Source organism: Podarcis muralis, chromosome Z (genome assembly GCF_964188315.1).
Source record: "Podarcis muralis chromosome Z, rPodMur119.hap1.1, whole genome shotgun sequence".
NCBI lineage: Eukaryota > Metazoa > Chordata > Lepidosauria > Squamata > Lacertidae > Podarcis > Podarcis muralis.
Genome location: NC_135673.1, coordinates 46,434,683 through 46,458,597, shown reverse-complemented (window position 1 = coordinate 46,458,597; position 23,915 = coordinate 46,434,683). Strand labels below are relative to the sequence as shown.

The 23,915-nt window shown below is 47.6% G+C and overlaps 2 protein-coding genes across 13 annotated transcripts in view; both read left to right on the top strand.

Annotated features, from left to right (window-relative positions):
* The first annotated feature begins 2,028 nt into the window (after window positions 1-2,028).
* LOC114589156 (rho-related GTP-binding protein RhoG-like) lies at window positions 2,029-14,508 on the top strand. The gene is made up of 2 exons (XM_028715296.2): window positions 2,029-2,256; window positions 11,338-14,508. Exons 1-2 carry the CDS (start codon window positions 2,074-2,076, stop codon window positions 11,935-11,937), a joined length of 783 nt encoding a protein of 260 aa, XP_028571129.1. The 5' UTR covers window positions 2,029-2,073; the 3' UTR covers window positions 11,938-14,508.
* Window positions 14,509-16,516: 2,008 nt separating this feature from the next.
* Window positions 16,517-23,915, top strand: part of TAF1 (TATA-box binding protein associated factor 1) — a 47,262-nt gene continuing 39,863 nt past the window's right edge. For 5 of the 12 annotated variants that reach the window (XM_028714905.2, XM_028714910.2, XM_028714903.2 and 2 more), the window contains exons 1-3: window positions 16,519-16,723; window positions 18,323-18,440; window positions 20,556-20,669. In XM_028714905.2, coding sequence (XP_028570738.2) covers window positions 16,586-16,723; window positions 18,323-18,440; window positions 20,556-20,669 — 370 coding nt within the window. In that variant the 5' untranslated portion in view covers window positions 16,519-16,585. Of the gene's footprint in view, window positions 16,724-18,322; window positions 18,441-20,555; window positions 20,670-20,835; window positions 23,139-23,915 lie in introns of those variants that run through there. The other 7 variants (XM_028714908.2, XM_028714907.2, XM_028714909.2 and 4 more) reach the window with 4 other exon arrangements.

The following is a 23,915-nucleotide window of genomic DNA, read 5'->3' as shown; positions in this document are numbered from 1 at the left end:
TAACTCAGCAGTTTCATGTTACAGCCTCTTGTTGAAATTGCTCTAGGATGAGCTCTCTAGAATCACTTACAGAAAGAACTGTAAGGTTGAAATGTTCCCCCCAAAGGGCTTTTAAATATTGTCATGCCTGATGCCAAAATTTGTGACCATTTATTTTTTTCCACAGAACATAGCTGGCAGATGATAGCATGCATGACATTGGAAGATGAGGTGATTGAACCCCAGATGTTGTGAATGGACGAGGGTGTTCAGGCATATGCCCCTAGAGAGTAAGAGTGTAACCCTAACCCCTATTTAGTAAAGGTAACGGGACCCCTGACCATTAGGTCCAGTCATGGCCGACTCTGGGGTTGCGGCGCTCATCTCGCTTTATTGGCCGAGGGAGCCGGTGTACAGCTTCCGGGTCATGTGGCCGGCATGACTAAGTCGCTTCTGGTGAACCAGAGCAGTGCACGGAAATGCCATTTACCTTCCCGCCGGAGCAGTACCTTTTTATCTACTTGCACTTTGACGTGCTTTCAAACTGCTAGGTTGGCAGGAGCAGGGACCGAGCAACGGGAGCTCACCCTGTCGTGGGGATTCGAACCGCCGACCTTCTGATTGGCAAGCCCTAGGCTCTGTGGTTTAACCCGCAGCACCACCTGCGTTCCAACACCCCACTGAATTCAATAGGACTTACTTCTGAGTACAGTGGTACCTCGGGTTAAGTACTTAATTCGTTCTGGAGGTCCGTTCTTAACCTGAAACTGTTCTTAACCTGAGGACCACTTTAGCTAATGGGGCCTCCCACTGCTGCCGCACCCGCGGAGCATGATTTCTGTTCTCATCCTGAAGCAAAGTTCTTAACCCGAGGTACTATTTCTAGGTTAGTGCAGTCTGTAACCTGAAGCGTATGTAACCTGAAGCGTATGTAACCCGAGGTACCACTGTATACATTATTTGGATTGTGTGGTCACCCTCTCTGAACTCAGGGGTCATTCCTTCTGAGTAGATGAGTAATGGAGCAGGGATGCATGATGTTTGTGCTGCTGATTTCATGTATGGTCTCAAAAACCTCAGCCATCACCTTAGTCGAAACTGGCCTAAGGTCACACAGGCTTGTCTTATTCCTAGGGCTGTCATCTGAGTGGAGAAATTCCTTCTTAACTGATTCATCACATGTGTTTTTAGCTGATGAATTGATCAAATTAATGATTTGATCTTGATTATATTTAACATTTGTATTCTGCTTTTCCAACAACAAATGTTGAGCTCAAAGCTGTTATTGTCGGCATCCATCAGTCTTGCAAGACAATGGAAAAATGTGCCATTGAGGGTAAAGTCTAAGCACTGGAGAATTACAGCACCTGCTATGGCTGCAGAGAGCGATACGGTAGAGACATGTGTTGTTGCAGGTGGGGCAGATGAAGGTGTCTGATTGTGTTGCTGCATCTGCAGCAAGGCGTTTCTTCTCTCTGCTCTCCTCCCAGCAGCCATTCCTCCCCTAGGCACTGTTCTGGATACATGACCTGACTGTCTCCAGGCACTGTGGCCGTCGTCTGCAAGGGATCCCCACATGACAGTGTCAATGGCAGCTCACAATAATCGCAACAGCACTGCACACACACATTGTAAACACTATAACGTTGAATACAGTAACATATAAATAACTCGATGATAAATTCATCAGCAATTCAGTAAAATCACAATAATTCAAAATATTAGAAAGAGCTGCTGAGCTATGCCAGGCGACCTCCTCTCTTGGGGAAGAGGCTTCTTTCCCCCCTCAGTGGGCAGGCACAACTCTCTACCTTTCCAAACCAGACTTAATGCCTGCAACCGTTTTTTGTTTTTCCAAATCTCCACAACCTCCTTGCGAGGTAGGCTAGCTAATGCCCTCCTTCAGTCTGGGAAGCCGCAGAAACTACATCTCCCATCAACCCCAGTCTCTGGCCACGGAAGCCTCCCCTACGCAAGAAAAACCATAGACCATAGAGGGGGGGAAAGAGAGAGGACGGAAGTCAGCCCTGAGCGGACGCCGGAGGAAGCTCGGCTGGCTCCCGGCCACCGTAGGCTCGAGCTGTGTGTGTGTGTATGTGTGCCCGGCGGGCCGTTCCGAAAAGGAGGGCGGGCAGCGCGCGCGTGCGCAGAATCGAGGCCGGGCTGCGGCGGAGGTGTGGGGGCGGTTTCCCTCAGCCGGATACAGCTTCTCTTCGGCCGGCGGCGGTTGCAGCTGACGGGAGAGAGCGAGCGAGAGAGAGCAGGGGGGACCCCAAGGTAAGACCCGGAGCCCCAGGCCGGCTTCCCCTCGCGAAGCAGGGGGTTCGGAGGGTGGGGGGCCACACCCTCAGGCCTGACAGGATGGGGGAGGGGGGCTATTTTAAAATCTCTTGCGGGCTCAGAGAAGCCTCCGGGGGGTGGGCACGACGAGGAAGGGCCCCAGTGTCTGAGCACCTTCCTTGCAAGCAGAGGAAGACTGGGAATCGCCTCTCTGGAGGCAGGGCTGCTGCCAGTCAGTGCAAGGCAATGCTGGAGGAGAAGGGCCCAGTGGTCAGAGTGCCGGGGGGGGGGGGCGAGACGGCTTGGTGTAATCTGTGGCCGCTGTTTCAGCCCCCGCTGGCAATCGCCAAGAGGAAGCGGGGAGGGGGGGGAAAATCCGATTGATTGCTGCCGGTCTGTGCGGGCCCTGCTGAGCTAGATGGGGTGAATGGTCACGTTCAGGGCAAAGGGGGCTTGCTGCCGTCTGTATGGGGAGGCTGGTGGGGTAGCTCAGCTGGGAGAGCCTTAAGACCTTTAATCTCAGCTCGCCGGACTGTAAATGAGAAATGATGCGGCAACGCGAGGAAAAGGATGGCGATCGTGTGTTCGGGGCAGGAGCGAGAAACGTGATTTTAAGAAATTGTATTGCATTAATTTAATTTGGTTTGGTTTGTAATCGTTTGGGAAATTAATAAAAAATAATTTGTGTGTGTGTGTGTGTGGGGGGAAGACTCTTCATCTCAGAGCTGTGGGTTCGAGCCCTATGTCGGGCAAAGGATTCCTGCATTGCTGCAGGGGGTTGCAATAACTACATGGGTTAGTTGGTCTCTTCCAACTCTACAGTTCTGTGAAAAACCCAGCAGAAATCAAGGTCTGGGGCTTGGAGAAGGGCTTTGGCATTTGCATGCAGCTTCAATCCTCCTCTCCACCAGGGAGGGCTGGGAATGTACCAGGCCTAGAATCCTGTAGATCTGCCGCCAGCCAGTACCTTCTTGCTGGGCCAGCCTTTGGCCTGTAACAGAGCGGGCAGAGTAAGAATTGGCCTGACTCTGTATAAGGCAGTTTCCTCTGTTCATTAGCAGTATCAGTAGACGGGAAAGAGTTTGCTTTTGATCCCTGAGATCTCCAGGTGGGGTTAGGAGAGGACCCTGCCTTAAATCCTAGAGAGCTGCTGCCTGTCAGTGCAGACAAAACTGAACTTGCTGTGATTCATGTTGACTAGATCAGAGGCAAGCAGCTGAACTGGTTCACCACTGCGGCTTAACTTTGAAAATAAATCATGAACTTGGAGGCTGCTATGAAATTTCATATTAATTAGCAGGTAAAAGAGATGTAGCTCAGTGGTAGGGCCTCTGCTTTGCATGCAGAAGGTCCCTTGTTCAATCCCTGCTTCTCCACAGAGTCTTGAGAATGATCCTTGCCTGAAACTCTGGAAGCTGCTGTAAGTCAGAGTGGACAGTGCTGGGCTAGGTTCTTAATGGTTTGACTGTATAAAGCCAGTGCTTGTTTCCCTAATGTCCAGAGGCTGCAGTTTCTATTGGTCTTTTAGCCAATGAAAGTTTCTCCCAAAACTGCAGAATGTAGTCTTTGGATATCATGCCCAAATAACAGAGTCTTGTAGCAGCTTGAAGACTGACAAATCTTACTGTGACATAAATGTCACTGAGCTACAATTTGCTTCATCAGATGCATGAAGCATAATCCTGAGTTCCAGGTATATTATGTTTGTCCTTCATCTCTGTTGGTCTCTATGCTCACCCACCCACCTTGTCTTGCTTAAGGTCCAGCTTGAAGAAGTTGAGAAAAATAACAAGGGAGGAGCTGGGGAGAAGAGAGAGCAATATTGTTAAAGCCCCAGAGTTTTCTATTTGTAATAGACATTAACACTTTCTGCTGTTGTAAGCTGCAGGATTTGTGCCTTCAACATTATGCACTTCTACTTCTCTCTCTCTTCTCCCCCTCTGCAAACATTTTAACATTTTCCTGACAGTTCTGGAGAATTTGGGAACATGTTCTCTACATGGACACCTTTTTATTGATCCTAATAAAGGTGTTACCCACCTGAGCTCTTTTGTTGCATTTCTAATAGGCTTTGAAAAATGTTCTAATAAAGGGGACCAAAAGATACTGTTGGTGATGGTGGAGAAGAGGGGAGGTCTTCATCTTTATTCACTGGGGTGGGGGACGGGACCGTTGATCAAATGCATTGACTAGAGTTGCCAGCTGACAACATGGTCTGCTCCTGTGCTTGTACAGCAGCCAGAGGTGTAGAAATTAACAGGTAAAACTTTTCCTAGAGAAATTAAATTGCTGTGATTTGTGCATCAAACTGTTAGTAAACATGCCGAAGTAGGTTTAGAGAAAAGTTGGCCACCTGCAATGCATTTTGGGTGCTGCAGAGATGCTTAGCAAGGCATCCGTCAGTGTTAGAAACTGAAATATGAAAGCTAGGAGCTAAATGGCACCTTAAACCTAAGTTACGGGCACAACAAAGAAATGTCTAGGCACACTTTTTTAATAACAAGAATACAAAGCTGAAAATGAATAAACTGCAGCTAAAATATTATGTTCATTTTTCATATGGTCTAGTCCTTCTGCCCACCTCCCTAATATTCTTAAGAGGGTCTCTCCTCCAGTCTTCAAAGAGTAGCTGGAAGTGGGGAGGCAGAAAACGCTCCTCCTTTTCTTCCATTCTGCAGTTTTAATCTGAAATCTTAGGTGCAGTACTGCGTCCAGAGCTCAGAAACTGCTCACACTAATGAAATTCCCTGTCGCAAAATGCGCCTAGAACAATGGGAGTTTCGAACACTGGCACCCGTTCAGGGCTTCTTTTTTCTAAGGTAGGATTGGTCTTCTCCTTGCTCTTTGGCAGCTCTTACATTCCTTGTTACACAGCTGCATGATCCAGAGATGGTTTTGCTTGTGGATGAGAGGCCAGAGCACAAGCAGTGAGGCATGGCTGCTGCTTCTCCACCCAGCTTGTGTACCTCCCTGGGGCATAAGGCTGCTTTCTTTCTTTCTGGTGGCTAGCCAGCTAGACTTCGTTCAAGTGTGTCAAATTGAACTGGTGATCACGTGACGCTTTTGTCCCACCCACAAAGGGTGCTTGGGACTTGGTAACCCTTCTATGATCTACCCCCAACTCCACGCTCTGTCATTTAAATTTCAGAACTGGCACTCTCTTACACTGGCTACTTCCATATAGTCTGGTAGCATCAAATTGTCTTTTATTTTATTGATCCAGTAAGCAGACATCACATTAAAACTTGTATATCAGCTTACAGAAACAGGATGCAGAGTTGTCAAAATATTGATTTTATATTTAATTGGATAATTTTTCTGCTTTCATCTGAATTTAGCTACAATTTATGTAGGAATCTTAATGACACAGTGTGCGCATACACCCTCCTTCCCAACTCCTTTTCAATATGGCTTGAATATGGCTAGCACACAGGGGGACATGTGTGAGCAGCAAATCCTTTGTATGCACAATCTGTGGCGGGGCTCCTCTCACCTTGCAACAGCATCTGCAAAGCTGCTTGCCATGTACAGCAACCACTGGGGAGGACTGAAGCAGAGTGGGTGAGGAAGTGGTTTTTTGTACAATGTATCTGAATTGACTGTTTACAGTTTGTCACCTTATCTCTCCCTGGAGGTGTGGCAGCTTTTGACAGCATATTATGTGCCTTGCAGGGAGGGTGTTTGGGATACCAGGCTGATCTGAACTCACAGTCATTGCTGCAGTTTGAGCTGCTGACATTAGTGAGGATGGAATAGCTAGGGAAAGTGAGGGCTGTTGGAGCTTGGGTCCTGCTGCACACGCAGTTTTGCTACCAGGGCGTTGCTCCTATCTGGACACCCTGGCTCCATAACCCAGCACTCTCTTCCTTCTAGCAGGAAGCAGACAAAACTGATCTTGTGACACTATTGTTACAGTTATGTTTTCAAATGTAATCTTCAAAGCTATATTGAATATCTATACAAGTCACTGCTATATTGTTCTTGCAGTGCATCATGGAATACTGTTTTTTGGCGTGTGGGGTATGGGGTTAGAAGTCTGTGCATTATAGAGATGTGATGAGTGAAAGACATTTGCTGGGGAAAGTGAATGAGTTGGTAAAGATGCTTTGTAGGATGTGGTTTGTAAATGAAATAAATAATTTATAATAATAAAATAGATGCTGGTTATAAACTGTTAGCCTTAGATAAAGTGTGGCCAAGAAATTCCCTAAACCAACACTCTTAACAACACAATTCCTTACATATAAGTTCCATTGAGTTCACTGGAGCTTCCTTCCCAGTTGTTTTCATTGTATTTTGTATTTTCTGCACCACGATGATATGTGTGTTAAAGGTGATAGATAGATAGACAGATAAATAAATACAATAAGTGGGTATAGGATTTCACTCTTAATGAAGATAACTAGCAAACCGATTCCATTTTTTGGGGGCGGGGAATATTCTGGCCACCTCTGCTTGTTATTACACTAGCAGAAATTTACATGTGGATGTTTAGATGTTGGGCAGACCAAGGTTCCCTTATCACAGTTAAATTTCTAGCCATTTTTTTTGTAACTGGCGGCTGTCCTTGCTGAGCCTGTGGTATATGATAGTTGAGATAGAATGTGACATTTTACACACTTCTGTATATGAAGCTGAGCTGGTTAGCTCCATCTTGTCCAGGCTTGACGAGATAGCTCTTTAGTGTCTGTGGCAGAGATCTTTGCAAGCCTGACATCAGTTATTGGCTAGAGTGGTGGGATTGAATCTGGAAAGATACAGGACTGGGCAGGAAGTCCAGTTTCCCAGATTTTGTAGGCTGCCTTCTATACCACACCAGTGCTCCCCTTTCATTTAATCACAGCTTCCTAGTTTTCCCTTGAAAGTGACTGCATTCCCTCAATGGCAAACATTCCTCCCATATGCAATTGCATGGATCCAGGCTTCCCCAAATTGGTGCTCTCCAGGCATTGTGGGTCTCCAGCTCCCATCCAGCCCAGTTAGCATAGCCACTGGTCAGGAATGATGAGAGGGGTAGTTTTGAACATCTGCAAGGTTCCAGGTTAGGGAAGACTCCAGATATGTTAGCAACTTTCACAGAAACAGCAGTCCATAAAACTTAAAATATATGGGGAGGAATTCAAGTTAAATGTCACACAAGAAGATGCAGGATATTGGTTTGGCTCTCGTGGCTGGTTGCACAACAGAAGTCCCATTACTTCCTGTTCCACACAAAAAATTCCACTAGTGCAACCGTTGTGCTGGATTTCATATTGCGCAACTGTGATTCTTGCCCTTACACTAGCGCAACTGTCTTTGCACTGGCAGTTACAAAATTTTGGGCCTCAGACTCCAGCAGCTTGTTTGCGGCTAGTATGAACTATTCAAGCAAGATGATGGCGGAAGGACATTTTGGGAGTTCAGATTGCATAGAGCTTCAGTGTGGATGATTGCTGCTGTGTGAACAGGGAACTCCAGTGGCAGTGTTCTCCCCCCCCCCCCATCCCCCAAAAGGAGATTGGTGATTTGTTGAGGAACTGGAGCAATTGCTTTAAGTGAAGGGACTTGAGCCAAAGGTTGCAGAGAGTGGTTGACTGAGTTGCTTTCTGGAGAGCTGCCCTGCTAATACATGTTCAGCTGTTAGTCTCTTGGAATGGGCTGCGTTATCTTCTAAGAGGGTTTCTCGCTCAGCAGGAAACTGCATCCTGGGAGCTAAGTAGCACCTTCCAAAGAAAGAGGCTGACAAGTTGTTTCTTGTTTGGGCTAGCTTGGCAGTTCCAGCTTGAAAGCGTACAGGCTTTTGGCTTATATTTGGGAGTGATATGCGGCTCCACCAAGTCCATTGGGAAAGTGCTGGAAAGTGTCCTGTCAGAAAATGGACTCCCCGCCCCATCCCCAAATTGTCTCTGGTGAATTTGAATTTTTCATGCTAAAAGTCATTCTGAAACTTTCCAGAGTGACGAGGCCTGCGCTGAGCTTTGCACATTGCTTTCATCCTGAACTCTTCACATATATTTGGTATTAACATGTTTGCAGCTCAAGCCCCTTAATTCCTGCTGGACCATTCATTGTTAAGAATAATCTGCTCTTGGCTTCCTTCTCAACAGTTCTTTGTGTATTCACAGAAGGCCTCCGTGCCTCTGGTGCTGGCTGAGAGAGGAAACGTTCTGAGCACCCATCACAGCTGTTGCGTTCTAAGCTGTTGTGGGTCTTGGACTGCTGAATTGGGTCCTAGATTGCACCAGAGCAGCTGACAGATAGTTCAGATTTAACAAAGCAGAAGATGTTTCTCTTGCAGTCATTTTCAATGTAGAGAATTTCTGCTGGTAGAGAACCAAAGTTAAGACTGCTCAAGATTGCTAGAAGCTTATTACAGAGTGTCTGGTTTGTTCCTTTGCTGTTTATTCAAAAACTTTGGTTCAGCAACCAGAAAACTTTTCTAACAATCAGGGGCCAATGCTAACTCTTGGCTGGGGAGCAGTAGGGGTTGTTCCACTGCAATATCTGAAAACTAGCTATGTACTGACCAGGGCAGAAGTCTTTTTTGTGTGGGGGAGGGGGGCAGTATTTGTCTTAATATTTGCTGAGCCAGCTCTGAATTGGACCCCTCTCCAGTTGATGGAGCAGTTTAGGATCCAGCAAATCTTTGTCTAGACCAGCTCTTCCTGTATCCTGCCCCATTCCGAGGCTTTACACTGGCTGCCCAAATACCACAAGTGGTATCCTGTCAATAATCTGCACTGTTGGCAGGCGCAAGGGAGGACCCCCCTGCTGGCAGAGGGAAATCACTGCACTCTTAATCCCCTTCTAACAACAGATCAGGGGTCAGCAAACTTTTTTAGGAGGGGGCCGGTTCACCACCCCTCAAACCTTGTGGTGGGCCGGACTGCGCATGCATGCACGCGTGCACACATACGCATGCGTGCACGCACGCACAGGGCGGAGGGGGGCTTCTCTCTGTCCCCCAGCCCCTCCCCTCCCCCACTTTCCTACCTCCTCCACCGCTCTGCCTGCGGTTGGGTGGTGGTGGTGGTGCCTCTCCTTTCTAGGCCAGCTTTCCCAGGTACCTGGTGCGGGGCCAGCAGGCACTCCATGCTCCAGCCAAAGCCCCGTGACACTCCTGTCTTGATGCCTACAATGCAGCCATGGACGGAGAGGCTGGCAGGCGGGTGGTGAGTCTGGGCCGTGCCTCAGCGCACGGGCGGCAAGGCTTTGGATTGGCTGGCACCAATCAAAGCCCAGCTCCCTTCCTCCACAGGGCAGGGAGAAGCCCGGAGGAGGGAGGGAGGAGGGGAAAAAGGTGCCCCGGTGGGGGGCATTGCAAAAAAAAAAAAAAAAGAGAGGAAGAAAAAGGCACAGCACGAATGATCATGCCGATCCAAGTGGCAATTCCAGGACCGTCCGCGGGCCGGATCCAGAAGGCAATTGGGCCTGATCTGGCCCGCAGGCCTTAGCTTACTGACCCATGACATAGATCAAGGGTTAGGATTGCTCTGTTACTGACAAACCAAAAAGTGTGTGTGTGAGTTTAGGGTGAGTGTATGTTGAGACAACAAGGGATGCGGGTGGCGCTGTGGGTTAAACCACAGAGCCTAGGACTTGCTGATCGGAAGGTCGGTGGTTCGAATCCCCAGGACGGGGTGGGCTCCCGTTGCTCAGTCCCTGCTCCTGCCAACCTAGCAGTTTGAAAGCACGTCAAAGTTCAAGTAGATAAATAGGTACCGCTCCAGCGGGAAGGTAAACGGCATTTCCGTGCACTGCTCTGGTTTGCCAGAAGCGGCTTAGTCATGCTGCCCACAGAAGCTGTACGCCGGCTCCCTTGGCCAGTAAAGTGAGATGAGCGTCGCAACCCCAGAGTCGGTCACGACTGGACCGAATGGTCAGGGGTCCCTTTACCTTTTTTATGTTGAGACAACAAGTCATGGTGTTTTACAATCTCTGGAGTTTTACAAAATACATCAGGCAGACCTGGTCTTGTTCAGATGCATGGTTTGCTTAGGAGTAGGTTCTAGCTCCCCGGAACATGGTTTTAAAAAGTGTTTGTTAAACTAGGTCAAGAAAAAGCTCCTGTGCTGTGTAAGACAGCTTCCTGGGTTTTGGGGGGGGGGGTGATGGTAGTGGTGGGTTGTTCTCTGATTGCTTCTGGCTCAATCCTGGCTGGTTTCTCTTTTCTCCTTGCATAACTTCTGAAAAATGAGCTCCTTACTGTGGTTGTGGTTCTTTTAAATGCTTACATATTTAATACGTCCGTATTCTGCTTTCTCCTGGTGCACTTTTCTCCTAATGCAGTTTACTGTTAAAGGCACTGTACTAAAACAAAAGGTACAATAGACAAAACAGAATCCTCTCAATCTGTTTGTGGTTTCTTTAGGAACTGTTACACGTCATTCGCAATTTTGAATATTTATATTTTGCCGTTCTAGCGAATGATCTTCCAAGGCAGCTTATCCAGCCCAGCAGCCCTTCAGTCTCCTGGCCGAGGCATGTAGCTAGAAAGTGCCTCTTTTCAGCTCTGCAGTCTCAGGGCAACTTGCAATTGGAGACTAAAGAACATGGGAATTCTTCCTGACAGCAAATCAAACGCTTGGTCTACCTAGCTCAGTACTGTCTGTGGTGACTAGCAGAGGCTCTCCAGGGTTCCAGACAGGGAGACTCTCTCAGCCCTACCTGGAGTTGCTGCAGACTTGGGACTTTCTTCCTGATACTCTACCTCTGAGATGTGGCCCATCCCCGTAAACCTTACGTTTTGAGGCAGGAAGGTGGGAAACCAGCTCCTTTCAGTTACGCTTCCCTTGGCTGATAGGGTGGGACCAGGTTTTATTTCCATCTTGCCATGATTTTCTCCTGGACAGCAGAGGGTGAAGCCTCCCTGTGGCCATTGGCTGATGGTAGAGGCCTGAGTCTGCCTCTCTTTGGCTTTGCTGTCCCCTGGGCAAGTGGGAAGTGAGTCGTCTCTGGAGAAGGGTGGGTGCGGAATGCATGTCCATAACTTGGTTTCTGAGTTATTGCATAAGTCTCCTAGCAATACTGGAGGCTTGGTCCAGTATTTTTCTCCCAACTGAGTTTGGCTTCCTCTGACTTCTTCCTTTCTTTGTGCAGGACTCTTCCCTTCAGATCAGAAGAATGCAAACGATAAAGTGCGTGGTTGTTGGCGATGGAGCTGTGGGGAAGACCTGCTTGCTCATCAGCTACACTACCAATGCATTCCCTGAGGAATACATTCCCACGGTGTTCGACAACTACAGCGCTCAGATGACTGTTGATGGCAGGATGGTTAGTCTGAATCTCTGGGACACAGCAGGCCAGGAGGAATATGACCGCCTGCGCACCCTCTCCTATCCTCAGACCAATGTCTTCGTCATCTGCTTCTCCATTGGGAGCCCCTCCTCGTACGCAAATGTGAGGCACAAATGGCACCCTGAGGTGTCTCACCACTGCCCAAATGTGCCGATTCTTCTTGTTGGCACTAAGAAGGACTTGAGAAGTAACACGGAGACGGTGAAGAAGCTGAAGGAGCAGAGCCTGGGCCCCACCACCCCCCAGCAGGGGACGTCGCTGGCCAAGCAGATTGGAGCCGTCAAATATTTGGAATGCTCAGCGCTGAACCAGGAGGGGGTGAGAGAAGTCTTTGCTGAAGCTGTGCGTGCCGTTTTATACCCTGTGACAAAGAAGAACTCCAAGAAGTGCCTTCTGTTGTAGTCGCCAAGGAACGTGGAGCAAGGATTGAGGGCTTTGGGTTGTTTTGAAGGTTGCCTCCTTAATCTAATTGCATCTTGCACTAATGGCTCTAAAAAGATATATTTCTTTCCGCAAGTACTCCTGCAGTTCAGGTGCCAGTTCCAGCAGACTGGAACAAAAGACATCAATTCCAAGTTTTAAGATCACCCTATCTGCCATATTCTCAGTGTCTATGCTTACCTAATTCTCCATCTCTTCAGTGGAGGAGAGCTGCAGCCAAGAGAGACTGTCCAAGACAAGTGCTTTCTTTGCTATACAAACCTAAGATACAGTCCTTTCTGAAGGAGACAGTAATCTGTTTTGATTCATGTGCCACTGTTGCTTTTCCTAACAATTTCTTCATCAGTTAGCTGTCTTTTGTATAGATAGGGCTGTGCCTTTCCAATAATTTGTCAATTTGCCAAGAGTGTTTGAGAACATGTTCTGAATTTTAGAATGTCTCCGCTGTGGGATGCAAGCACCACATGTGGTAACAGAGATTTAGAAACTGAGAGGGCTTTCAATAAGATCAAAACTACTCTGCTCCTCTTCGTGGAATTGGATGCAGGTTCCACAAACTTGTTCTGGGATTGGGAGCTGGTCCCTTTTTGCTTTCAGGGTTGGAAAACTGGGCTTTATAATGCAGCTCCTTACTGTTTCTGGAGGGTGTCCCTCAGCTGTGTGATTAAGCCAAGGCATCCTTTCAAAAGCTGACTTTGCCACATATCCTTTTAAAGCTGGGCTTGCCCTCCACAGCCTTTCTCAGCCTGCCATAAGAGTCCATCACTCCAAGATTATACTCTTGCTGTGCCTGCTGTAGGAAGATGCCCTGATGGCATTGCTGCCAGGCCAACTAAACCCCACAATGAAGAGTGTGCCCACTCACTTGATTTTAGGTATGTTTTATACTGTTGGAGGCTTACTGAACTCAGCTATGCTACTGGTACCCTTATATAAACTCTGGACTGGCTGGCCTTTATGTCCATGGGCACCGTGGCAGTGCCCACCATTTCCTCAGCATATGCCTCCTTCCCCAAATGTTGTGGTTGACTGTAAATCTTATGAATGTGGTATAGATGGCAGAGATCTGCCTGCTCTAGAGCAGAAGGTCTCATTTGCTCACTACACCCCGCCTGCCTTTTTAATATAATTGCCAATGCTACAAAGCAGTACTGTATTTCTGTGCCTTTTCATTAGTACTATGTTTTCTCCTGCAGGTGAAAATATCAGTAATTTCTTGCCTTCTAAACTTTCAGGTGTAAATGCTATTAAAATGTTGCACTGGTTTGTTGACCTCTTTAGGACATAGGTACCCAATATAGGTGCATATAGGCAGGGTTTTAACTTTCACTGAAATATTAACTTCCCTTTCTTGGAAAAAAAAACATGTGCAAGTGCTTTTTAAAAAGAAAACATGCATTTCTAGCACCACAGCTGATTTAATCTAGTGGCATTAAGGAACTTTTTTTTACTTATGATGATTTGTGGCCATATTCAAGATCTTTAGTTTATTGGGAGCCTGATGCTCTATGGCATCTCTCTGGCCAAGGATAGCTTATTTATTTGATCAACAAGTTTGTTAATTGCAGTTCTTGAGAAATGAGTGTTTTCTCCACAGGTATGCTGCATTGCTGCCAAGGAACAAAACAATACTGAGCAGAATTCTGTTCCTTTTTTTTTTTTTAAAGCTCAGCACCATTTTGAAGTGAATTATTTATGTTTTTATATGACGATTGTTCTGATTACAAATCTGGTGGTGTAAATGGAGAGCAAAATTTGCCTGACTTTAGAATCACAGTACTTGTGAGCTGTCCTCGGTATTGATGCCAATAAAATGCAGGCGTAATGGAGCTAGACAGATAACTGAGACCAGGTGGAAAGCCAGTGTAGTTCACACCATGGTTGAACAAAATCTGCACCTAGAAGTCCTAAGAGTTGAGGCTAACCTGACTAGATCACTACAATTGAAATTGGGTATTTTCTTCTCCTCCCCACATAGCCTGGGTCCTTTGGCTGTGATCTGACCATTCTCAGGATTTAAAGTGGAGACGGACACGTTCTTGGTGACTAGGGAACACAGTTAAATATGGTTTGGTCTAATCTCTGGATCCAAATGCTTTTTTGAACATCAAATAAAATCATAACTGTGTTAGGCTCTGGTGCCTTTAGGCCCAGAAATATTGTGGACTAGGCTCTGCAGGCCAATAGGTGTTGTTGTTTTTTACTTGAATGTTTGTGTAGAATGTGCAGGCCCTAAAAACTTGCAAAGCTTTCTTCATCTGCCTTGCAGAAATAATTCTGGGTACTGCAGGGGCCAAGGTGAAAGAGCTGTCTGATCTGCCCGTTGGAAGGAATTTCTCTAGGTTGAGGTTTTACGTGGTTGATGGGTGTGCCACATGTGCCTTAATGTGCAAGGGGAATCTGAGACTATGTGGTACTGAAACATACACTGGCAACTGATTTTATAGTTAAAAAATAAATTTGTATGGCGACTAACGGAGTTATTTTTAAATTATGCAGAATTAAATTGTAATAAAGCATTTTCTTGGTTTTTTCCTTTGTCTGGTTATTCATTCTCTCTCTCTTTTCGTAAGGGGTGTTTCAAAAAGTGTTCCCTTTCTCCCTGAGCTTTTGTTATAAGGAATTTGTAGTTCCTTGGAACCAAGTTTGTTTAGAGCAACTTTGATCTTTTATGAAATGCCCTTGCTCCCTTTAAGAATGTTCCTCTGTTTTTACAGCTTTGATCTTGCATTTAGTTCTGAGGGAAATATCTCTCCAGTCATGCCTAGAATTGCATTCTGAGCTGGAGAGGAGGATGTGAGTTATGACAGTAGTAGTGCCTCTTAAAAGGTTGAAGTAGGGATGGTGCAGCAGCTACCATCATCTACGCCTGTTTAAATGTAACCTTTATCATGTCTTTGTTTATCATGTCTTTCAGAAGTGTCTCCTACTCCATTGTTCTATCAGACCTTCACAAATTTGGTGTAGGCAGACCAAATTTATAATGTCCAAGAACTACAGTTGGACATAAGCTACTTCTGTTACCTCTAGTGCCACCTCATCCTTGCCTGATTTCTGCTGGGTGGTAGTTGTGCAGAAAACACAATAAAAACTTACCCATTTCCCAAAACAAGCAATTGTGTGAATATATGTGGATGCAAAGGGACGCGGGTGGCGCTGTGGGTTAAACCACAGAGCCTAGAACTTGCCGACCTTCGGCAGTTCAAATCCCCACGACGGGGTGAGCTCCCATTGCTCAGTCCCTGCTCCTGCTAACCTAGCAGTTCGAAAGCACGTCAAAGTGCAAGTAGACAAGTAGGTACTGCTCCGGTGGGAAGGTAAACGGCGTTTCCGCTCTGGTTCGCAAGAAGCGGCTTAGTCATGCTGGCCATATGACCCGGAAGCTGTATGCCGGCTCCCTCGGCCAATAAAGCGAGATGAGCGCCGCAACCCCAGAGTCGGTCATGACTGGACCTAATGGTCAGGGGTCCCTTTACCTTTACCTTTATGTGGATGCAAATCTATTCTGTCTTCCCTTAAGAGCACAAGAACTCTGCTGGGTCAGGCCAAATGTCCATCCAGTCTAGCACCCTGCAGTAGCCCGTTGTATTTTTTAAATTGCCCCCTCACACACCACCTGCGATTCAAAACAAATTAGCACAGTGGTTTACAATGAATATAAAAATACCAGCAGGCATCTGTGGCCCTGTAAGTTAAAGTAGTGTGCAGTGTTTCTGTTCACTGTTTCAGCTCCCTAATTTCATCTTTCCGGGTATTGCGTTAAGCTAGGTAAGCTCTGATTTCGTCCCAAGCCTGCTGCTACCCCCCTTCTTCCTGCCCATAGCTGTCAATGTTTTCCTTTTTTTAAGGGAAAGTCCCTTATTCCGAATAGGGTTCCTCGCAAGAAAAGAGAAAAGTTGACAGCTATGTTGCTGCCACCTCGTGGAACATGTTTCAGTAGTGCAAGCCTAAGCATGCCTCCTCGGAGGTAAGTGCTATTGAATTAAATGGGGCTTACTCCCAGGTATGGAAGTTTAGGATTGCAGCGTTACCACCCCCCCCCCTTTAAAAGCAGTCTTGAGTAAGAATTTGTTGCCACATCATTGTGTCGGAGTTCCACAGGTTAACTGCATGCAGGTTGGGAGAAGGTCCTGGGTTTTCCAACATATAATCCCCTACTTAGTGGGGTTGTGTGTAGAGGATAGACTAGGAGCACCGTCAGCAGCAACTTCGCCACTAGAGAGCTCCTCGTGTGTGATGTAAGAAAAGATTCATTTATAAAACCAAAAGAGCTGTAAGGGACTACAAGGGTCCCGGAATAAATCTATTCTCCCAGCGTGGGGGCTGGAGCCCGCAACCGTCCCGCGCTCGCTCTGCCGACTTGAGCTATGCCCTCGCTCATTCATTTCGCTCAGCACGGCGTAGAGGGAAGCCACGCCTCCCCGTCCTTCACAGGCCTCCCGCGTCCCGTCCCACGGCAAACTCGCTAGTCTAGCGCCGCTCTACCCTCATGGCTGCTCTCTATGAATGCGGCGAGACACGGCGCAACTTCCGCTTCCGATATAAACAAACCCGAGTTGAAATAAATGGCGCTGTCGGAGGCGGCACCTGCAGATACCGCTTGGCGGAGATGTCAGACACGGACAGCGAGGAAGCGGCGGCGGCGGCGGCGGCAGCAGCAGCAGCCAAGCCCTTCTCCCTGGCCGCATTGCACTTCGGCAACATTAACGACCACGGCCAGCTCGAGGGAGAAGAGCTCTTCGACGAGGTGGGCTCCTCTCGGGGGCAGGGGGCTGGGCGCTGGGCAGGGGGCTGGGACTCTCTACTCTCCGAGCAGCCTCCCCGGGACCGGAGCTCCATAGTTAGGGGGCTTGCTCCGCATGGGGAAGAGCTCTTCGACGAGGTGGGCTCCTCTCGGAGGCAGGGGCTCGCTACTCCCCGAGCAGCCGCCCCGGGACCGGAGCTCCATAGTTAGGGGGCTTGCTCCGCATGGGGAAGAGCTCTTCCTCAGTCGCCAGGGAGGACTGGGAGAGCTCCTGCAGAAAAGCGTAGCAAATATCTAGGGTTGTCATGTGCCCTCTTTTTCTAGGGGGGGGGGATTCTTATTTTTCAGGGGGGAAATTTCTGTTCTAAATTTACCACATTTTCTCCGGCTTTACTTTCTGGATGATACATAGACATCGCTGGTGGCTGAAGACTTGCTTTCCTCTTCTCTTTTCTTCTGCGCCCCCCGCCCCTGTCCCCTGGGGGCAGGGGGGGACACCACTGGTTTGGTTTTGGAGCATGTGCTCTGTGTGCAGAAGCCCCCTTCCCCAGTTCAACCCCTGACATTGAAAGGTGGGGCTGGGAATGTTCCTGTCTGAGGGAGTGTAGAGCCACTTCCAGCAAGCATGGAGAATTCTGGGCTGGGGGGACCACTGGTCTGGTTTTGGAGCATGTGCTCTGTGTGCAGAAGCCCCTCCCCCCTCCCCCATCAAAAAAACCCCTCCCCCTCTTCCATCAATCCCTGACATCTCAATGTAAGGATTGGAGAGTTCCTGCCTGAAAGCCTGGAGAGCCAATCACATTAATAGCAAATGGTGGACTAGGTGGACCAATGGTTTGGTTGTGGAGGATGTGCTTTGTGTACTGAAGCCTCCTGGTTCGACCTTGACATTTCAAGAAGGGGCTGGGAAAGTTCCTGCATGAGTGCATGGGAGCCTTTTCTAACAAGCATAGCTGATTGAAGCTGATTAAAGCTACAGCATTGGACAAAGCGTTAAATAGAAGCCCCTTTCCCTGCTATTGAAACACACACACACACACACACTCTCTCTCTCTCTCTCTCTCTCTCTCTCTCTCTTCTTGCAGCTGTGCATCTGCTGTAACTGGTAGTACCTCTGCAATATATTCCAGGCAGAGAAGGATTTCCCCCCCACTTGTCCTTCAGTCTGAGATGCCAAAGACTGAATGTCACTGAGGTCTTGTCACTGAGCCCATAGTGCTCCCCCCACCCACCTTCCATATGAAACAGTCTTATATCAAATGAGACCTCTGGTTCTTCTAAACCAGTACTATCTGCTTTAACTAGCAGTGGTTCTCCAGAGATTTTTTTCAGCATTGCATCTTTTTAACTGGAGATACTGAAGACTGGATCTGGGGCCTCCTGCATACAAAATGTGCTCAGCCATCCAAACCACTGTCACATCTTGTATAGCTCCCAGGTATGCATTTCTGTTAATAGTGCGGTGTGACTAGATGTTATCTGCAGTGCAACTTACTGCTTTGTCCTCCTAATAACTTTACAGTTATGCCTTCCCAACTCTACTCCATATTACTGTCTTTCCTTCCACTTCTGACCAACTTCTGTTCTCTTTCTTTCTCCCAGGAAACAAAAAAACGTTTGGCTGATCTAGGGGCAATGGATCTGGGGAACTACATAACCGAAGCCACAGCCGGTGAATATGATGCTTCTGTGGTAGATGAAGTCCAGATGGATGAGGAAGGTGAGATAACCTTTTTGCCTTGGGGGTCTGGGGTAGAACAGCCTTCTCTAACTTGGTGTCTCCCACATGTTGTTGGAATCCAGCTCACATCAGCTCTAGCCAGCACAGCCAATGGTCAAGGAAGACGGTACTTTTGGTGCAACAGAATGTGGAGGGCACCAGGTTGGGGAAGTCTAGAGTAGAAGAAGGGCTTTGGTCTCAGGATCTGGGATGACTCCTGTTTGTGTATTAAAAAGAGGTCCAGCTGGTTGATGCTTTAGTGATGCTTGCTCAGCATCTGCAAGCAATGGCTAGACTTAGTAGCAAAGTGGCAGCTTCTGCTAGGTAAAGGTAAAGGGACCCCTGACCTTAGGTCCAGTCGTGACCGACTCTGGGGTTGCGGCGCTCATCTTGCTTTATTGGCTGAGGGAGCCGGCGTACAGCTTCCGGGTCATGTGGCCGGCATGACTAAGTTGCTTCTGGCGAACCAGAGCAGTGCATGGAAACGCCGTTTACCTTCCCGCTGGAGCGGTACTTGCACTTTTGATGTGCTTTCAAACTGCTAGGTTGGCAGGAGCAGGGACCGAGCAGTGGGAGCTCACCCTGTCGTGGGGATTTGAACCTCCGACCTTCTAATGGGCAAGTCCTAGGCTCTGTGGTTTAACCCACAGCGCCACCTGCCAGCCCCCAATACAATAGCACAACGTTATATACAATTAGCACAGATGCTTCAGGAAGAAATGGATGAAATTATATACCTCAGGTTGCAATCTTGTAAACTCTTACCTGGGAGGAAGTAGCCACATGTGATAGGACTTTCTTTTTGTTTGTGGCTCCAACTCTCCCCTTCCCCAGAGATGTATTTGGTTCCCTCCCAGATTTCTTTTAGAAGAGCTTAAAACCTTTTTCTTTGTCGATCAGTTTTGTTAAGGTCATGCTCTCCTCTGGGTTTGATCTTCTCATAGATTGATGATGCAAGGGACAGATAAAGATGCTACTCTTCTGTTAATTTTAGTGTTTTGTTAGATGCCTAGGCAGAGCTTAAGTTTTGCCAGGACTCCCTCTCAGATCTTCTTTGTTTACAGTCCTGGATGTAGTGCTAGATCCAGGAAAGCAAAAGGAAAACACTGAGAGCTGAAGATTACAGACTATAATCTTGTAAACGCTTGTCTGGTAGTAAGTAGCCACATGTAATAGGCAGAAATCAGATGTCTAAGCATAAATCCTTATGCCAGTGGAACAAAAGTTAGTGCTAAACTGGATTCCATCAGGGGAGCTGATATTCTGCACTGGGATTGAAGGGGTTTATATGTGATGGTTCCTATGTGTTGTGGTTCCTTTAATTTGGTGCATGGCTTCCCTTATCTTGCACCTGCAGATCTTGTGATTGGTGTTTGAAGGTCACTGTGACCTGGCAACCAGCCAAGGTTATGGTCATTCTTGAGTATATTAAGAGAGGGTTTGTACATTGTCTGTTCGGTTTGCTTTGAGGAAGCTCTGCCAGATTGATACTGAGCTTTGTGTTGTATGTATGCTGTGAGTTGTACTTGCTTTGCATTTAAAGCCTGCACCTTCTACCAGGGATCTAGTGGAAGCCTATATACAGTGAAACTGTCTTAATGCTTTGGACCTGTCAGTAAGTACTGAACTGACTGAAAATTTGGAGCCTGACTGAATTTCTTCCAGCACAAACTGCACTGCCATGAACCTACATGCTTGGGGAGCTGCACATGCTTAGCACAAGCCCTATGCCAACAGCTTCTATGTGATTTGTTATCTGCACCTGGTTTGTTCATATTCTGTGAATTAAATATTGTATTCCTCCCTCCTTCCCACCCATTCCTTGCCTTGGTGTTTCCCTTACAGTCATGGGAAAAAGAAAGTGCGCCCTCTTTGAATTCTGTGGTTTTACATATGAAGACATAATAACAATCATCTGTTCCTTAGCAGGACATATTACACTTTTGCTTTTATCATCATGTCTAGTTGCTGGTGGGAATGAGGCTTAGGATACTCCTGCAAAAGCCATACTCCTTTTTCCCACGTCCTTCATGGATGTGGGTGCAGAAGCTGTGATAGGAAAAAGGTGTCGCCTGCTGGATCTGTAATTTTGCTGTGTTTTCTGTTTCTCCCTAGGCTGGGTTAAGAGTAATGACAATGCTGTTGATTATTCTGACATTACCGAGCTGGTTGAAGATGATGTCCACAGTGGGCAGGCGGTATGCAGCCCTCAGCTAGTTGTGAGGGCAGGTAAGCGGTGGCAGATGGTTTCCTCTGTCGCCTTTGGCATAACTGATCTTTTTCTAATCAAGCTGGTTCCTGCTGCCCTGATGTCCGTGCTGGTTCTCTCTTGCTCTTCTTCTTTAGAGTCCTATACCTTTAATAATTGCAACCCTGGTTTCTGCTCCTGGTAAACATTTTATCAACGGAGTCAGTCTTGCATAGTAAGCTTTTCCATTGCTCTGCCCACCTTGGCCCCTGTTACAGGAGCTGATGGTAATGAAGATTGCATTAATTGGATGTTTTAGCCCTAGGCCTTTCCATTCCCATAGCAGGTGTCTCAGCTGTGGGGAATAGGGAAAAGGTTTTTTAAAAAGAGAAAGTGGCTAGTTCCCTTGGATTCTTTCATATTTTTCTGTCTGAAGTCATCACTTGCAAATATGTCTCAGGCTTGGCTAGCCAAAGGACAACCTTCTTTCACACGGCCAGACCATGGAAGATGAGGCAATCAGTGGCTACTTACCATGACTGAATTGATTTTAGAATGTATTTCAATTAATTGACTGTGATTTTATGTAAACTCTGCTATTTTTACTGTTGTTAGCCGCTCTGAGCCCAGCTTTGGCTGGGAAGGGCGGGATATAAATAAATTATTATTATTATTATTATTATTATTATTATTATTATTATTATTATTAATCTCCAACAATGCTTTATGTTGGGCCAGGCGCCTGGCCCACCTAACTTGGTATTATCTTCCCTGGCTGGCAGCCGCTCTCTGGGGTTTCAGCCAAGGAGTCTCTACCAAATACCCCTGGAGATGCCAGGAACTGAACCAGGGAGCTTCTGCATGCAAGGCAGATGATCTACCACTGATCTATTACCCTTCCTCTGGGGGCCCTCGAGGGTTGCATTGGGCTGCTGTAATCCAAATGAATTCTGACTGGTCTGTGTTGTGCCATTTATTTATTCAGTGGATTTCTTTGCACTGTATCCCAGCCTTATATTGGAGGTTCAGGCTGAGTTGTGATGTTGGTTGTGCTTATGCACATTCCCAACCTGCTGCCCTTTGATTTGATATTTGGTGCTGGCATAGATGTGATCATGCTCCCCCCACCCCCCGTGGAAGTGCCATGGTCTGATCACTATGCTCTGAAAGCCAAGATTGAAACCGGGCCCCTTGGTTTACCGAGGAGCTCTGGAAAATGAAGCGGGATCTCAGATGGCTAGAGCGAGTATGGCGATGGACTTGTGACGGAGCTTCAAGAATATCTTATAGGACGCTTATGAAAGCTTATGAGATGGCTATGAAAGCTGCTAAGAAATCTTACTTTGCAGCTTCCATTGCATCCGCTAGCTCTCGCCCAGCACAACTTTTTAGAATAATTAGGTCAATAACGTCCTTAGGAGGACAACCAAATTTAAGCACAAATTCGACCCACAGCTGTGAGGCATTTGCGAGCTTTTTTGCGGAGAAAGTCCTGTTGCTCTGCCATGACCTCCCTGCCAATTTAGATACAGTGACAGAACTGGAGGCCCCTCAACTGTCTTCGGGTCCAGTGTTGGACCATTTCGATCGGATACTCCCTGCTGATGTGGATAGGCTCCTCCAAGCTGGTAGGCCCACCACCTGCCTCCTCGATCCGTGCCCGTCTTGGCTGATTAGGGCGTGCCCAGATATCGCACGGACTCCCCTGGTTGAAATTATCAATTTGTTCCTTGGCACGGGGATATTCCCAGGGGAACTGAAGGAAGCAATGGTGTGTCCGCTCTTAAAGAAAACTTCACTAGATCCTTTAAATCTATCCAATTACCGTCCAATTTCATATCTCCCATATCTGGGTAAGGTAATTGAGAGAGCAGTTGCAGAACAGCTTGGTAGGTTTCTGGAGGAAACATCAGCTTTATCGTTCCAATTTTAGTATATGTGCTGCCGAAGCGAGCACTGAAACATCGGCTTTAGATCCATTTCAGTCCGGATTCCTTCCTGGTTTTGGGACCGAGGCGGCTCTGGTTGCCCTAATAGATGATCTCCGCAGACAACTGGATCGAGGCGGGTCGGGACTGCTGATTCTCTTAGATTTGTCAGCAGCCTTTGACATGGTCGATCACGATCTTTTGGACCACCACCTCGCCGACGTGGGGATGCAGGGCATAGCCCGTAAATGGCTGTGCTCTTTTATCTCTGGTCGGGGACAGAGGGTGGGAGGGAGATGTCGTTGCGCCACTCCTTGGTGTGTGGAGTGCCGCAGGGCGCAATCCTCTCCCCGATGCTTTTTAACATTCTTATGCGCCCCCTTGCCCAGATTGTCCAGAGCTTTGGGCTGGGCTGTCACCAATATGCTGATGACACTCAGCTCTATCTGCTGATGGATGGCCATACTGACTCGATCCTGGACACACTGACCAGATGTTTGGAAGCTGTGGCTGGATGGTTTCGTGGGAGCTGATTGAAACTAAATCCTTCGAAGACAGAGGTCCTCTGGCTGGGTCGAGATGGTATGGGGATGAGGGACCAACTCCCTTCTCTTGCAGGGGCCCAATTAGTGCCATTGCCTTCCGTTAAGAGTTTGGGTACAATCCTTGATGCCTCCCTTTCCATGGGGGCGCAGGTTACAGCAACAGCCAAGGCGACATTTTTCCACCTTCGCCGCATCAAGCATTTGGTCCCTTACATTTCCCGCCCCGCCCTGGCCACAGTGATCCATGCGACGGTCACCTCCAGGCTTGACTACTGTAATTCGCTCTATGCGGTGCTGCCCTTGAAGCTGTCCCCGAAACTCCAGCGGGTGCAGAATGCTGCAGCGAGGCTCCTCACAGGGTCTCTGCCATGGGAGCATATTCACCCAGTGCTTTTCCAGCTGCACTGGCTTCCGGTGGAGTACAGGGTCAGATTTAAGGTGCTGCTTTTGACCTTTAAAGCCCTTCACGGCCTAGGACCCTCGTACCTACGGGACCGCCTCTCCCGGTTTGCCCCACGGAGAGCCTCAAGGTCCATAAATAGCAACACCCTAGAGGTCCCGGGCCCTAAGGAAGTTAGATTAGCCTCAACCAGAGCCAGGGCCTTTTCAACTCTGGCTCCGGCCTGGTGGAACGCTCTGCCTCATGAGACCAGGGCCCTGCGGGATCTGATTTCTTTCCGCAGGGCCTGTAAGACAGAGTTGTTCCACCTTGCCTTTGGCTTAGAATCAGTTTGGTTCCCTCCCCCTCTTTCTTTTTCCTTTCTCCTCTGGTGAAGAGGCTACATCCTAATGTTTTAATGTTGTATTTTAATCT

Bases quoted from the DNA above. Each gene is read 5' to 3' on its own strand.
- LOC114589156 (XM_028715296.2), top strand. From the start codon at position 2,074: ATGTGTGCCCGGCGGGCCGTTCCGAAAAGGAGGGCGGGCAGCGCGCGC. The intron at 2,257-11,337 runs GTAAGACCCGGA...TTCTTTGTGCAG, and splicing joins AGAGCAGGGGGGACCCCAAG to GACTCTTCCCTTCAGATCAG.